The sequence below is a fragment of the Rhinolophus sinicus genome, linkage group LG03 (assembly GCF_036562045.2).
Source record: "Rhinolophus sinicus isolate RSC01 linkage group LG03, ASM3656204v1, whole genome shotgun sequence".
Classification (NCBI taxonomy): domain Eukaryota; kingdom Metazoa; phylum Chordata; class Mammalia; order Chiroptera; family Rhinolophidae; genus Rhinolophus; species Rhinolophus sinicus.
The window spans coordinates 135,375,006-135,387,633 of NC_133753.1; the positions used below are offsets into that span (position 1 = coordinate 135,375,006).

General features: G+C 37.0%; 2 protein-coding genes across 11 annotated transcripts in view; one reads left to right on the forward strand and one right to left on the reverse strand.

Annotated features, from left to right (window-relative positions):
* The window catches only part of ERAP1 (endoplasmic reticulum aminopeptidase 1), a 68,677-nt gene extending 60,627 nt beyond the window's left edge, over positions 1 to 8,050 (forward strand). For all 3 annotated transcript variants that reach the window (XM_074328682.1, XM_019727914.2, XM_019727915.2), the window contains exons 16-19: positions 212 to 373; positions 859 to 999; positions 1,811 to 1,892; positions 5,799 to 8,050. In XM_074328682.1, coding sequence (XP_074184783.1) covers positions 212 to 373; positions 859 to 999; positions 1,811 to 1,892; positions 5,799 to 5,954 — 541 coding nt within the window. In that variant the 3' untranslated portion in view covers positions 5,955 to 8,050. The remainder of the gene's footprint in view (positions 1 to 211; positions 374 to 858; positions 1,000 to 1,810; positions 1,893 to 5,798) is intronic.
* Positions 8,051 to 9,838: 1,788 nt separating this feature from the next.
* Positions 9,839 to 12,628, reverse strand: part of CAST (calpastatin) — a 110,354-nt gene continuing 107,564 nt past the window's right edge. For all 8 annotated transcript variants that reach the window (XM_019727909.2, XM_019727906.2, XM_019727910.2 and 5 more), the window contains 2 exons: positions 11,008 to 11,070; positions 9,839 to 10,063 (listed from right to left, as the gene is read on the reverse strand). In XM_019727909.2, the coding sequence (XP_019583468.2) occupies positions 11,020 to 11,070 (51 nt within the window). In that variant the 3' untranslated portion in view covers positions 9,839 to 10,063; positions 11,008 to 11,019. The remainder of the gene's footprint in view (positions 10,064 to 11,007; positions 11,071 to 12,628) is intronic.

The window sequence follows — 12,628 nt, forward strand, 5'->3', positions numbered from 1 at the left end:
TTTGAGAAGGCTACTTACAGCCTAATTTTAGATACTTTCTCTTGCCTCTTTCCTAAAATGTAACTGAAGGAAAGATGTTATTTTTGTTTACATGTCTAGACGTGATTCTCTGATCATGGGGCCAGTATATCAGTTCATAATTGGTCACTATTCTGCATCCACACACAGTTCCTGTATCTCAGACTCTCACTGGATATATTCTTTTCCACAGACTACCCAATGACGTGACCTTGGCAGTGTTTGCTGTGGGGGCCCAGACTCCTGAAGGATGGGATTTTCTTTATAAGAAATATCAGTCATCTTTGTCCAGTACTGAGAAAGAACAAATTGAATTTGCCCTCTGTACTAGCCAAAATGAGGAAAAGCTTCGGTGGTGAGTCACTCATTCATGTTCCTGTGGCCAAGAGGAATTAAATTAGATCCTTCAGGCATCTATTTTTGTTCTCTTGGCAAAGAACTGCCTATTCCACTGGAAACATTTATGCTAGCGGGCACACATCTAATGAGTATGATAAATAATTCGGGGGAAGCAGATGTTAGGAAAAGTGTTTAAAGGAGTATATATTGTATATCTTTAAAATAACACATTTAGAAATACATACTAAATACCTTTCTTATTTACTCTTATAGAGCAAATGAGAGAATATGAGAATGGGTGTTGTAAACACTATATAAATGTTAGTTTTTACTATTACGTAGCTGTAACGAGTTTTTCAGGGATCTGGTGACCTATTTATCTTTTTTTGTCTTTGTTACTGGCAAATTGGCTCTTTTCTTTCACAAATTATTTTATTGAAGTCACTTGTAACTTTTTCAGGGTCTGTTCGTTGCTAACATTTCTTCTCTTAATCATTCTAGGCTACTAGACCAAAGTTTTAAGGGAGATATAATAAAAACTCAAGAGTTTCCAGGTATTCTTAGAGCGGTTGGCAGAAACCCGGTAGGATATCCATTGGCCTGGCAGTTTCTGAGGGAAAACTGGAATAAACTTGTAGAAAAGTAAGTAGTGCCAAAAATTGTGCTGTGACTGGAAAAGTTCTTTAACCTTGCTATGGTTTTGCTTTGTTTGTAAAGCAACAGTGATAGTCCAAAGGGATTTTTTTTGTTTTTTGATTGAAGATAGAAGGTAGAGGTACTTAAAATATCCTTAGAAAATATAAAACTCTAATTCATTGCTAGTTAATGCATCTGGATAGTCAAGTTTTCCATTCCATCTGGAATAATCCTTTCCTGCACCCACTGACCTATTTGAAGTCTCCCTCCTCAACACTTTTGCTTGTTTGCATCTGTCCTTAATCTAACTCTCGCAGCATTACTACCGTGTTTCCCCGAAAATAAGACCTAGCCGGACCATCAGCTCTAATGCATCTTTTGGAGCAAAAATTCATACAAGACCCGGTCTTATTTTACTATAATATGAGACTGGCTATAATATAATATAATAATATATAATATAATATATAATATATATAATATAATAAATAAATATAATGTACTATAATATAATATAATACCACCAGGTCTTATATGAATTTTTGCTCCAAGAGACACATTAGAGCTGATGGTCCAGCTAGGTCTTATTTTCGGGGAAACACGGTACCTCTATCATTTTCTTTTGGGTACTACATCTTTTATTCAGCAGTTGGTATATATTTTATGCAACTAGATCTTAACCCCTTGGGCGGGTAGGAATCATGTCTGTTTTTAATGCCTAACCAGTTTTCAGTTAAACGCTAACATACATGAGGCACTTAAAAATACATGTTGAAAGAAATATTTCCTAATGTATTTTGACAATTTCCATTTCTAGGTTTGACCTTGGCTCCCCTTCCATAGCCTACATGGTAATGGGAACAACAAATCAATTCTCCACAAGAGCACGGCTTGAAGAGGTAAAAAAAAAAAAAAAAATCTTTCTTTGTAAGCTAAGTGATAATTAGATAATAAATATGGGATAGACAAAATACTTTAAGGGTGTGATGAGTTAGAAACAGGCTTTTGTCACTTAGTAAACATTCGTTTTTGATGCTGTGGTGTTGACATAAGCAAAAATCAGTTACAAACCAACTAGTGAAAACCGTGTCTTTCCAAACATGTTAAGAAGTCTTAACCCTGCCATTAAAAATTTTAGGGCTTAAAAATGACTTTAGACATTTAATCCCCGATTTACGATGTTAAAAAAAAGCAATCATTAGAAGTATAAGTGACAGAAGTGATCATATAGCTATTATGAAAGAGGCAGGTCTGAAATCTTGGTTCTCCCCTATTCAGGTTCATGATTTCCTGTTATTTATATACCATCTACTTTCAGAAAGAATTTCAGGCAACTTATAAGGTCCATATAAAAAATAAATCTTATAATAAAGAACAGAAAGCTTCATAATGGACAGAAAGAGGTAACTGGATGAAGGATTTATGCTGAGGATAACTTATTACAATTGTACCCTAAATTTATCACAGCTTCCTAGCACTCAAGGAAGAATGAGAAAACAATATGAGTTATTCTGATTGTCTGGTAAGAGTGAACCATGGAACATACATGTTTTCCCCCAAAACAGACTTTTGTTCAAGTCTTAAACTCGGAGGAATTTGATGTACACATATGTATGGGTAGTTGTTTTGTGGTGTCCCTTCTACAATAATGTTTTCTATAGTAAAGTTGTAGAACTAATTTTACATGGCTTAAAAAATGTTATGTTTAGAGAAAAGATGAGAGCCTAATATTGTCACAGTAATTTTTGTATAGTCAGGTTATACCATGGTCTAGCTTGATACAGGGAGAGCACTTTGAAAATGCAAAAGAAATGTCACATCCCTTAGCTTTTGTCCAGTTTTCAGTAGCCTCACTCAGGCTTGTGAAATTAACATGCACATAATATCTCAAGCGTGAACCCCAGTGAGGTCTACAGCAGAGGCAGTCGATGCGATGACTGAAGAGCTGTCCATAGGCTGTGAATAGCTGGACAGCTGTCCGGTGACCAGATTTGTAGCCACAAAACATTTCATTCACTCACTTGTTTTCTCATTAATTCATTGAAGACATTACATTCTTATTATATGGCAGGCGTAGTTTTAGGTTCTGGGCTATGACAATGAACAGAGTAGACAAAGCTTCTGTCCTCATGGAACTTAAATTCTGCTGAGGGAATCAGACAATTACAACCTACGTCAGGTTGAAGCCTGAATAAAGTAAGGTAAGGATAGAGAGTGACTGGGGTAGGGAATGGATGGTTAGGAAACATCTGAATGGACACTGAAGGAAATGCAGATGTCTCGGAGGAGAGTGTTGTGTGCCTATAGTAAACATCAGGTGCAAATACCCTGAGGCAGGGCATGGAAATGCAACAGCCTGAGATGTTGTCATAATAGAGAATGTCCTACGTTTAAGACGTAGGAGTCATCCCGAGCCCTTCCTTCCCCTCATGTCTAATTCATCCCCATGCTGTTGGCTCTATCTCCAGCATATGCACCATATACGCACTTCTCTCTGCCCCTTACCCATCCGAGCCTTTCTTTCTTTTAGCCTGGCCTGTGGTGATAGCCTCCTAATTGGCCCCGCTCCTGACACTTTGCCGTTAACCAAACTATTTTTCCACATTGAAAACTGAAAATCAGCCGACTGACCCCTTTCTTGAAACCCTGCCTGTTGCCCTTGCAGTAAATTCCAAACCTCTCCTTCCCATGTGCACAACACCGTGAGGACGTGTCTCCTGCCCACCTCTCTGGCCAGTTCTCACTTGCTGTCCTTGGTCACTCTCTCTCAACGCTCCAGCCACTCAGCCTCCTCCTGCTCCTGGGCCACCAGCTGTTTAGTCTCTAAGCCTCTGCACTTTTCCTTTTCTGTCTGGCTTACTATTTCCCCAACTTTTCACTGGAAAAGCTTATTTTATCCTTTAGAGGTTCCAGCTCAGGTGTCACCTTCCCCAGACTACTCTGTCTAAAGCAGGCCACCCCCTCCCCAGTTCCTAGCACAGCCCCGGTTTATTTTCTTCACAGCAGTACATTTATAATAGCAATAGATTACTGCTTGTCTCCCCAGGTCGACTGTAGTAAGCTCCATGAGGGTAGGGTACTTTCTACTTCACTGCTTCGTCCTCAGTTCTAGCACAGTAATGAAGGCAAAGGGAGGAATAAGATTTACCAGAGTAAATCTTCATGAATAAATAAATGGGTGAGGCTGAGTCCCTGATACATGCAGGGTTTTAGGTTCTGTACTTTACCCATGTTTCATAACTCCAGCCACTCACCACTGCTCTGCATTATAGAGACGATCCTCATTTAACAAATGAGAAGACTGAGTCCCAGTGAAGTTAAATCATTTGTGCAAGATCAAACAAGTTAGTAGGATAAACCTGATTTTCTGTCTCTATCGTGCTGCTTATTGCACAGAACATGTTCTCATGGAGGAAGGTTTGAATCAAATACTCAGATAAGATGCTGCATTTCCCAAGGAAGATGATAATAGGAGAGAGAATTTGCATCTGGGAAGATTTAAGGGCTAGGGTTAAAAGCTGGCTTTGTCACAGCTCTTGTAAGTCTGGCTTTTAGTGGTACTATCATGTTGGGCTCCTTCAGGATTAAATAATTTGACTACCTGGTAAAATGATTGATGTGGTTTGACTATTGAAGAGTGCTCACAGTAATTTTTAGTATCTTGAATTCTGAGAGTATGAAATAGGTTGACCTACAACTTACAACAATTAAAATGTTAGGGCTTAAAAATTACTTTTTAGGTAGGCAGTAAAGCAGAGTAAGTGTTTTCGAGGTTGCTACAGCAGGAGGGCATGCCTCCAGATCACTGAACAGTTGAACTGTTTAAAACAACCTTGCATCATTTGAAATTGGAATTCGATCTTTCAAAAACCTATTCTTACCCCTCTATTATTTCCAAACTCATAGTGTGATATTATGACATGGATTTTCAAGGAATTAACTGTCTGGAATCCATGCTGAATAAATAAAACATCTTGGCCTAGACTTGCTTCCTGTCTACAAAATCAAAAATTGATGGATTAATGCTGTGAAAATTTATGGGAAAAGGTTAAGAACCCTTTAAGGTGAAATAGAGTAGCACAGTGATCCGTGCTGTGGCAGAGCCAGCCTATTCCTCATGTGAGCTTAAAGGGGTTAGGATACCCAGTGATGAAACAACAAGGCTATTTTGGAGGAGATAGTCAAGAGTCTCTTATCTCTTTAAAACCATGGGGAACTTTGTGTGGATTTTATCTGCAGGGAACAATACATGAATTGTGGATTAGGATAACAAAAACTTGGCAAAGTTTGGGGTTTTGTCACCATAACTTGCTAAGAACCCCATTTCCCACAGTGTTTCTATAATAACATACAAGGCCAAGTCTGTGGAGAAAGACTGCACTTATGTGGTTGAAACTGTTTTGCTTGGCAAAGAAGATACTCGGCACATTCTGCTTTTTAGATATCATGTTTAAAAAAAATTAAGTTTGCATCTGTGTGTATATAACAGAATACACATTAAATAGACACACTCAATTAAACCTTAATTAGAAAGTGATAAACAGTGAAGTCTTTTAGAATCTGGCAACTGTGAATAAATAAAAAAGCTGCAGAGAAAAAAACACAAAACTTGACATCATGAGGCATGAGCTCATTTCATATAGCTTAAGTTTGTGTACATAATCGTATCCAGACACCTGGCGCTGCCTTCTAGATAGTTTTGACAAATACTGGAATTTTGGTTTCAGTTTTCTTTTAACTAGCCTGAACTTATATTTGTGTAATGTAATAAAGCAAAAATTTAAAACCCAATTTTTCCCCACAAGGTGAAAGGATTCTTCAGCTCTTTGAAAGAAAATGGCTCTCAGCTCCGTTGTGTCCAACAGACAATCGAAACCATTGAGGAAAATATACGTTGGATGGATAAGAATTTTGATAAAATCAGACTGTGGCTCCAAAATGAAAAGCTTGAACTGCTATAACAATTCGTTCCGTGCCGGTTCCTGTGATCTATAATAACCAGAATTTTGTGGAATGTGAATATTTTCAAACTAGAGATGGCTGTTTTGGTTTCTACTGAAGATACCGTGTTTCCCCGACAATAAGACCTAGCCAGACAGTCAGCTCTGATGTGTCTTTTGGAGCAAAAATTAATATAAAACCCGGTCTTATATTAGGTAAGACTGGGTCTTGTATTATAGTAAAATAAGACCAGGTCTTATATTAATTTTTTACTCCAAAATATGCATTAGAGCTGATTATCCAGCTGGGGCTTATTTTCAGGGAAACGTGATACTTCCATTTCCTTCAACCCCTTCTTCATGTGACTAGTCCTGTGAAAAGCCTGGCTGTTAATTTTTTCATCGATGGGTTATTGCTATCATGTGTTTCATTTATCATGTCCCATAATGTAAATCCAAGTGGTAGGTTCCCCACTATGGATGAGTAATATACCCTTTAATTGAAATTTATTGGGGTGACAGTGGTCAACAAAACTACATAGTTTTCAAGTGTACAAGTCTGTAATACATTATGTATTGCATTGTGTGTTCACCATCCAGAGTCAGTTCTCCTTCTATCACCATATATTTGACCCCTTTACCCTTTTCTACCACCCCCTTCCCCTCTAGTGACCACTGAACTGTTATCTGTGTTGATGAATTTTTGTTTTGTCTTATTCCTTTGTTGTTTCAGTTTTCTATCCTACATATGAGTGAAGTCATATGGTTCTCTATTCTTCTCATTTTATATTTTATACTTAAGCCCCTGCCCCCCCCCCCCCCATGCTCCCCAGTCTCCAACCCTCTCCTCCCCAGGTGTTTGTCATTCACAAGCTGTGCTGGCAGTGTCTTCCGAACACCAAATAGTGGCAACTACTGAACAATGGCCACCTGATCACTGACTAACCCAGAATGAGCCTGGTCTGCTTTCCACCTTCTTCTTGCTGCAGGCCTGGGGGCTAACTTGTAGGGCTGTCATCAGGCTTCCTTGCCCTCTGGCTTTTGGTCAGTCTCCCAGGAGGGCAGACTGGAGCTGGGAAGGAGGACAGAAGAGGTGAGGTGTTTATTTCCCTAGTTCTCTTGCAGGTTGCCTCAGGCTGGCCTCCCCCGAAGGTCTCAGCCCTGGAGGGGTGGCCCTCTTTCCCACACAGCCTTCACCATCTCTGCATTCTAGTAACTGCTTCCTCCTCTCATCCCTTGAGGATGAGGGTTGAAGTGGGAGCCTGGCTTTTACTAGTCCTGGCTGTACTTGTGGTTTACATACATCCTTGCCCGTTTAAAAAAACAAAACCAAAAACCTTTCATAGAACCCTCCTCCCAGAATCCTCATTTGAGTGTATCATCTATTTCCTCAGGGACCCTGACTGATAACACTGTCCTTTCTGAAACAGCAGAGTACAGTTCAGGTCTAGAGGAGAAAGCTTGCATTTGAAGTAGATCCTGAGAACTACTGAACCTTAGGTAGGTGGCGCTGCTTCTTCCTGCTCTTTATTTGACCTTGTTTACAATTCCTGAATAACCATTATTGGTCCTTATTGCCAATAAGTCATTGCAGAGTCTCCAGTAAATGATGTATTGTGAAACTGAAAACATTTGCTTATATTACTCTAAGTGAGGATGATGTGTTGTTTTTGAATTGACATCTTTTATAGGTTTTTAAAAAAATACTGCAGAATTTTCAAGGTAAAGAAATAGGATATGAAAAATGTGAAATTGTGCGCTCATACATTAGGAATAGTAATTTTTCTGGCCATAAATGTGTTTACAATTCCATTTTTATACATATTGCATGATTTAATGATTTAAGAAATAAAAAAACAGAAATCACTGGTAATTTCCACCCCCAGGCCTTTTCCTTCTAAAAAACATACAAAGCCAAGATGTTAATGTAAAATATTATTCTTTAATTATATTTTAATCTTGATTAATGAAACATGGAAATAGTGGTTTTCAGTTTTGGTCACCTGAAGAACCTATTTTCATCGGCATTTGGAGTGACCCATTTCCTAAATAGATACAATATTGCCACAACAATGTGCAAAAACCTTTTTGGTAATAAAGTTGTGTTTTACCTGTAAGCAGATATTTTGAATTATTTCCTCCTGGTTAGAAAGGACTGATTTAGATCCTATAGCTTAATCAAGTCATCATTAATTACTAGCAAACACCAAGTCTTAAAGACATTTCTAATAAACAAAAAGGCATATTCAGAGTACCTTAAATAAATGTTCACTTTTATAGGCATTTCTTAGATCTGTGGATTTTGGTACGTCATTGAAAAATACTTCTATATATGCATGGAAGTTAGTAATACTGCAGCCATATCCTTGCAAACACATCTGTCAATGTCAAAGGTATCACCTTTTTTTTCTTTTAACAAATGAAAAGAAACCCCACCGTATACTACCCCAAATGGAAGAATTACATAGTTAAAATCCCTCAGGAAATATGAGTTTTATTTTTTTGTTAGTGCCTTGAAAAGGTCTGTTTAGTTACCATAACACTGACTTCTATTTCTTAGATTTAGAAAAATAGAAAAATGCCTGCATCTCTGATGGGACAGAGACATAGCATTTAAAGTGGGTGAAGTTTGAAATCGCATAGGTATGTGCATAAATTTTAAAGAGAATTTTTAGAGAGTATGACCAAAATTTGATGCCCATTATATGCAGTGTTATTATTTTTGCCTGTCCCCCACCCCAGCCCACATTAGACAGTATTGGTGATACACTGGGGGTGCCAAAAAAAAGTATACACATGACTTGTATTCATCTTTTGTTATTGGTATATATTGAGTATTACAATTTTAATACAGTGTTTTCCTTTTTTAAAATGTGTATACATTTTTTGGGCACCCTTTGTATTTAGTGAAGTCATCTAAGTCCTAATAAATAAAACCTTTGAACATGCAAAGGAAGGCTGTGCTGTCTGAAAAAAGAAATTCCAAATGAGTTTATGACATGTACCTGATATCACTTCCTGCATTCACTACCAGGAAGAAAAGATGAAATAAAATATTTATCAAAATCCCATCAACAACATCAGTGCTATATTCATAAACAATTCACTCAGAAAGATCTGAGGAACCATTCAAAGTTGTAGAACGTCAGGGCCTAGTTCTTAAGTTGCTGTAGGGAGGAAAAGCAAATTTTTAAATTTCAGATTTTTTTTTTTTTTTTGGATTTTATATTTAGTAAACCTAACTTCCATAAAGCCAGATGCTATACAGTGCAAAGACAAGTGTGGCAATGGCTCTAAGCAAACAATTGCTGTTCAGGTTTTATAGAGAGAGAATGAAAAGCACAGCTTAACACAGTAAACCAACAAAGTCTTCAAGCCATATGAGTAGTCTAAGAAGTAGATTTTATTCTTAGAACTTGCTGTGCAGTGACATATAGTCTGCATTTTGCTCTTTTGAGGTGATTCACGTCTCTGTGTTGTGTGCTGGCTATAAGGTGCAGAAGTCCTAACCTCTGACAAGGAAGAGTTCAACCCGAAAAGGGGTGTGGTGCTTCCTGTTCTGTTCAGGTCAACTGTTGATTTATTAGCCCAAGATGAGATATGTGCCCAATGGACAATATTTTATGTTTGACTTCTTAACCCAAAGAAACATCAAATAGAGTTCAAAAGCCCAAAGAGGAAAGAGGTAAGGAGAAATCAGAACATTGAAGAATGTTTAAAGCACTGTTTTCCAAATGCTAATAACAATAAAAATTAAGTGCAAACCGAAAATACTAATGAGATTTACAGGCACTGTGTGTAGAATGTGCAAAAGTTTGCAAAGGTTTTTCCTTATTTGGTGTGCATTGCTTTAAGAAACGATCAGATACATCTCTTAGAAATATAAAGTTCTCTCCCAACTGAAGGCAATTTTTAAAAATTCAAAGTTTATCGATACTCAGTTCAATATAGCACAGGTGAACCAGACAAATTCAATTTCTTTCCAGGAAAAGAATAACAAACCAATGTTTAGGATGTCAAAAGACTCAACAAATACCACTGTCTAGCCACCCGGAAAAATTTCTGTTGTCAAAGCCTTTTGTTCTTCAAAAGTCACCATTTACCAGCTGAAGATTTTATATGCAGATACCCTGAAAAAGTCAATGAAAAAAAATCCGGTGAACTACTTGATATGAATTTCTTTTTTGGTTACAGGCATAGTAAATGTAACATTTAGCAAAAGCATTGTATAACAAGAAGGAATTTCCTACCAGTAAATGTAAGAGTGGATTATTAATATACATATTTTTTAATTGGGGGAAAATCTTTGGAGCAGTTTTAATCAGTATACCTCCCTCTTTACAGGAAATAAAAGTGGATCATGGTGAGAATGCCTAACCAATTTAATTTACATTTTTATTTCCTTTAGAGTTTGGTTGGCAAGCAGTTATAAGCTTTTACGGCTTAGAATAAGACCTCTTCTTTCTGAAGTTAGTAAGTTGGGCCCAGCTCTCAAGATAGATCTCAGGTGTTCTCATCTATAAGAGTTTTTCAGTCATATAAAGTAGAATCAGACATACTATTTTACTTTCTAAAACTAAGATGAACAAAAGTGGTCAATCTTTTCCTTTGCCTTGTTCCAAAAACCCTGTAATTTCCACCAGACCCTAAGGGGTACTTCTCCCCATCCACCATGTGTTGTCACTTTGGGTAATATCAATATCATAAGGACCTTTCACTATAAGGGGTAACACACATGCTGATTTTGCTTTGCTGCAGTAACCTGCAATCATGAGCATTTGGGTTTCAAAGAGTCAACTAGACTTAGATGGTCATTTTCTTTAAGAGCCTGGCCTAATATTTTAAAGAGCTCTTAATTATAAGATTAAGGTTTTTAAACATTCCAGTAGCACAATCATCCCTCCAGTGCTTTTCCAGGGAATTACTCTATAGATTTTGCAATGTGCGTCTCATGTCAATTGTATAAAGGGAACGTGAACTACTCAAAAAGTGGATTTAGTTGCTCTCACTTATAACACATAGGTTGGTAGAAGGAGGTATGGTTGATTTCATTTACAACAGACACCTAACTTACCAAATGTGAACTTTAACTTGTATTTTTTTCATCAGCTTTTGGCTTGGAAGTTTCCTCCTTTGCCTAAAAGGGAAAGCAAAACCATCAATGAGCTCTTTCTTTTCTAGATTATGTATCAAAACTGATCAACCAGAAGATTCTTATGAGGAACTGGGTTTCTCAGAATTAAAGAGGCAAAAAATGGCAATTAGTGGGGGAAAATGAGATGGTCCTAAGTATCTTTTTTCATTTAGCCAAAACACCGAGTTCTTCCTCTTCAAGTTTATAAGGTAAAAATAACCTTAAGTGATTCTAAATTTTTACTTTTTTCGAAGACCAGGGTAATTTAAGAAAAAAAAAAAAAAATGCAGGATGGTACTGTTCATTTATCCCATGGTGATCCATCCTTTTCTGTGCTTGGGGACATTGTGGGCCAGCTAATCCACTCAGCACATAGGGTTATTATGCTGTTTTTTGTTCATGGGTTGATCATGTACTGTGTACAACTGAAATTAAACAATAAGCAAATCTATTTGAGATTAATGGCATAAGCAACTAATTATCAATCTGGTTTCTTATATCCTTTATGGATTTCACTACCTTGATTTTTTATTGAGGTATAATTGATATGTAATATTAGTTTCAGGTATACAACATAATGATTTGATATTTGTATATATTATGAAATGATCATCACAGTAAGTTTAGTTAACATGTCACCATACAGTTAGACATTTTTCTCTTGTGATGAGAACTTTTAAAAATCAACTGTCTTAGCAACTTTAAAATATACGATAGAGTATTATAAATAATTCATCATTTATTTTATAACTAGACTTTTGGACCTTTTGATCCCATTCACCCATTTGATCCACACACAGCTTCTGGCAACCACCAATCTATGAACTTGTTTTTCATAGATTCCACATGTAAGTGAGATCATATGTTGTCTTTCTCTAATTTATTTCACTTAGCATAATACTCTTTAGGTCCATCCATGTTGTTGCAAAAGGCATGATTTCAGTCTTCTTTATGGCTGCGTAGTATTCCACTGTAGTACCACCTCTTCTTTCTCCATTTTTATTGACAGACACTTGCGTTGCTCCTATATCTTGGCTATTGTAAATAGTACTGAAATGAACATAGGGGTGCATATATCTCTTCAAATTAGTGTTTTCGTTTTCTTTGGATAAATACCCAGAAGTTGAATTGCTAGATCACATGGTAGTTCTCTTTTTAGTTTTTTTGAGGAATTGCCATGCTGTTTTCCAAACTGGCTGCACCAATTTATATTCCTACCAACATTGTACAAGGGTTCCCTTTCCTCCACAACCTGGTCAAAAATGGTTTCTTTTCTTTTTCATAGTAGCCATTCTAACAGGTATGAGGTGATACCTCATTGCGGTTTTGATTTGCGTTTCCCTAATGATTAGTGATGCTGAAGACCTTTACATGTACCTGTTGGTCATCTGTATGTCTTTTTGGAAAAACGTCTATTCAGATCCTCTGTCCGTTTTTCAATTGGATTATTTGGTTTTATTGCTATTAAATTGTAAGTTCTCTTTGTATTTTGGTATTAACCCTTATCAGATACATGATTTGCCAACATTTTCTCTCTTTTAGTAGTCTGCCTTTTTATTTG